The 3,377-nt window shown below is 38.4% G+C and overlaps 1 protein-coding gene across 1 annotated transcript; it reads left to right on the forward strand.

The window, feature by feature from the left end:
* Positions 1 to 299: 299 nt before the first annotated feature.
* LOC132635782 (LRR receptor-like serine/threonine-protein kinase GSO1) lies at positions 300 to 2,998 on the forward strand. Its single transcript, XM_060352308.1, has 2 exons — positions 300 to 2,230; positions 2,325 to 2,998. Exons 1-2 carry the CDS (start codon positions 451 to 453, stop codon positions 2,636 to 2,638), a joined length of 2,094 nt encoding a protein of 697 aa, XP_060208291.1. The 5' UTR covers positions 300 to 450; the 3' UTR covers positions 2,639 to 2,998.
* Positions 2,999 to 3,377: the final 379 nt, after the last annotated feature.

Below are 3,377 nucleotides of genomic sequence, written 5' to 3' on the forward strand. Positions count from 1 at the left end.
GAGAGGAAGAAAATTTTAATAGTGAAAAAATAAATAGAAAGGAGGGTAAAATGGGTTAGGGGTGCTAAGGTGGCATGCCACGTGACATTCATATCATCAAATGTCAGTGCCACGTAGGATTAGATGTCTACCTTGAACAACTTTAACGGAGGAGGGGTATATTTGGATTCAAAGTATAATGAGGGTTATATTTGTCCCTTTTCCGATAGTGCTAAGGGTATATTTGTCCCTTTTCCGTTTATGAAATGAACTAATGATTTACAACATACGTTAAATTACTAGCTGGACTTGGTCAAAAGGAGCCAGCTGGCCAATTATTCTCGCTTGATCGTCCTCTGCACAAATTTTAATTCTTGAAAGAGACGTTGACTTGAATGACTATTTGTATTGTTGAAACATGAGTTGACCGACTTCATTACCAAATGAAAAACAACACTAGGAAGCATCAATATGCTCCAAGCAAGCTCTATCTCTTTTTTGCTTAATATGCAAATCATCTTCCTCGTTTTCTTTTTCCTAATTAGCATGTCTTTCCAAGAAACCTTGCAATTTTCGAGCACAGAACGGTCCATATTACTAAGCTTGAAGCAGCACTGGAGCAATTCGGAGTTCCTCCGGTCATGGGATTTGAATTCTTCAGCATGCAATTGGTCAGGAGTTTCATGCATCAATGACAGAGTGACAGAGCTAAATCTTGGAGAAAAGAACATTACTGGAACAATTCCATCAAGAATATGTCAGCTCAAGAACCTTACCTTGATTGATCTCTCCAACAACAACATACTAGGAACTATACCAGTAAGCCTGAAAGATTGTTTAAAGCTACAACATTTGGACTTGTCCCATAATTCTTTGAGAGACAGGATTCCAGGTGAGTTGTTCAGGATGAAACAATTACTCAATTTATATCTTAATGGTAACATGTTGTCTGGTGAGATGCCAAAGCAAATACAAGCATCCCAACTGCAAAATCTTAATCTCTCTGAGAACTGCCTGAATGGTTCGATACCAGAAGATATTAGGAACTTGAAAAATCTTGAGAAACTGGACCTGTCACATAATTCTCTAAGTGGTTCAATTAAAAGCAATCTGTTCCAATTGCACCAATTGCGTCACTTGTTGCTAAGTTACAATTACTTATCCGGTGTAATACCTAATGCAATGGACTTGTTTAGTTTGTATGATATGGATCTTTCTCATAACCAATTGACTGGTTCTATACCAAAGGGACTTGGAGATTTACCTGGATTAGATGCTTTGGATTTGTCGTATAATCAGTTATCAGGAGACATTTCAGAAAGTATAGAACATCTTTGGACTAGAACTACTTTAAGGCTTTGTTCCAACAAATTCTCAGGGAGAATTTCTGCTGAATTTGTGAAGCTAACACATTTTGAGAATTGCTTTGACGAATCCAATCTTTGCTCTACATCCATCCCTGGCCTACCAAGCTGCTCCTCTGGTGATGATGACGTTCAAAAGATTTCGAGACCAAAACACTTGATTATCATTATTCCTATTGTAGGAGTTGGTGTAGCTATACAGTTAACATGGATCTTTTACAGGGTCAGAAATCATTGGTGGAGAAAAAAGAAGCAGAATGTCAAAGATGAATTGAAGTTCGTCATTTCATTTCAAAAGTTGAAGGTGAATAAAGAGGACATCTTATCTAGCTTGAAAGACGAAAACATAATAGGAAATGGAGGATCAGGTAAGGTCTATCGAGTTGTGATCGACCAAACAGGTGAAATTTATGCTGTTAAAAGCATAGGGAATGGGAAAATATCAGGCGGAAGACCCCAAAAGGAGTTCCTGGCAGAAGTTAGAACACTTGGCAGCATTCGACACAACAACATTGTCAAGCTCATCTGTTTCATCTCGAGTGCAGAGAGAAACCTTCTAGTCTATGAATACTTTGAGAAACAAAGCCTGGACAAATCGCTTCACAGAAAGAAAAGAGCAATATCACCAGGTCAAATTAGTACCCCAGCCCTGGATTGGCAAAAGAGATTAAAAATAGCCACTGCTGCAGCTCAAGGACTCTGCTATATGCACCATGATTGTACTCGAGCCATCATTCATAGAGACATTAAGTCCAGCAATATCCTTCTGGACTCAGAATTCAATGCAAAAATAGCAGATTTCGGACTAGCAAAAATACTAGCCAGGCGAGATGACAATCCTGAGACAGCTTCTGCTATCGCTGGAACTTTTGGTTACATTGCACCAGGTGCATTGGAGTTCGAGTCTCTATTTTCACCTCTTGAATTTTTTTAAATGAATTTATCCAATTCTAATATATTAATTTAATATTTGGTTAACAGAGTATATCTCGACATTCAAAGTGAATGTAAAGACTGATATCTATAGCTTCGGAGTGGTGCTACTAGAATTGACAACAGGGCGAAAACCCATTCTCAGAGAGGACCAAATGAATCTAGCACAATGGGCTCAAAAGTGTCACAGGGAGGGGAATTCCGAGGCCCTCGATGAAGAAGTCATGGAAACAAGTAATTTGGAACAAATGAGAGGTGTTTTTAAACTCGGACTGATGTGTACTGGAGCATCACCATCTGGTAGGCCGTCAATGAAGGAGGTCTGCAACATTCTTCAAAGCTTTAGAGGCCCCATATTTTGAGAGTATAGAATGTATAGTCTTACATAGTTGTAATTTTTTAACAGAATGAGAAAGTCATGTTGTAACGATTTCTTCCAGCGATGTATATAGTAATAGTCAATGCTTTCTCAACATCCAACTTCACCAATACTAAGGAAACTGTCATATTTAGTTGTTAATGTAATTTTTTGTAAAGCCTTCTCATGATACGTGGGGATAACCTTGTAGGAAGTCTAGTTCTGTTAGTTAAGTTTCATGGCATCTCCCATTCTTGAAAGGGGTGGAAGGGCTAGTTGGCTGTAAGGCCCACTTTCCTTTTGTTGTTGTAACTAGTGTTTTAAAAGACAGTTTTGGGACGCGTCTCGGGACTCGCCCTAGGGCAGGGCATTGGCAAAACACATCGAAGCTCTCATGTGGGGCTAAGTTCTGTAAGGCTTACGCCTTAAGCGTCCCACTGTACGCCCTAAAAACGCCTAACGCTCAACGCTCAGGGCTCGCCTAACAGTTTTTACATAAAATATGTGTCAAATTTCTTAATTAACACAGTTTGACTCTCATAATTCCTTAATAAATGAAGGATGCTTAATAGTTTTTTCATCTATAGAAATAAGAAGATTGAGAGTTACTCAAACAACATGTCGGAGTAATGCATATTTACTGTTTGAGAACACCATGAGGGTGAATATCACTTAACATTTTTTTTAAAAAATAAATAGTGTTGACACCTAATTTTTGACCTCCCATAATTTACTTTAATTCA

Source organism: Lycium barbarum, chromosome 4, assembly GCF_019175385.1.
Source record: "Lycium barbarum isolate Lr01 chromosome 4, ASM1917538v2, whole genome shotgun sequence".
NCBI lineage: Eukaryota > Viridiplantae > Streptophyta > Magnoliopsida > Solanales > Solanaceae > Lycium > Lycium barbarum.

Bases quoted from the DNA above. Each gene is read 5' to 3' on its own strand.
- LOC132635782 (XM_060352308.1), top strand. From the start codon at position 451: ATGCTCCAAGCAAGCTCTATCTCTTTTTTGCTTAATATGCAAATCATC. The intron at 2,231-2,324 runs GTGCATTGGAGT...TTTGGTTAACAG, and splicing joins TTTTGGTTACATTGCACCAG to AGTATATCTCGACATTCAAA.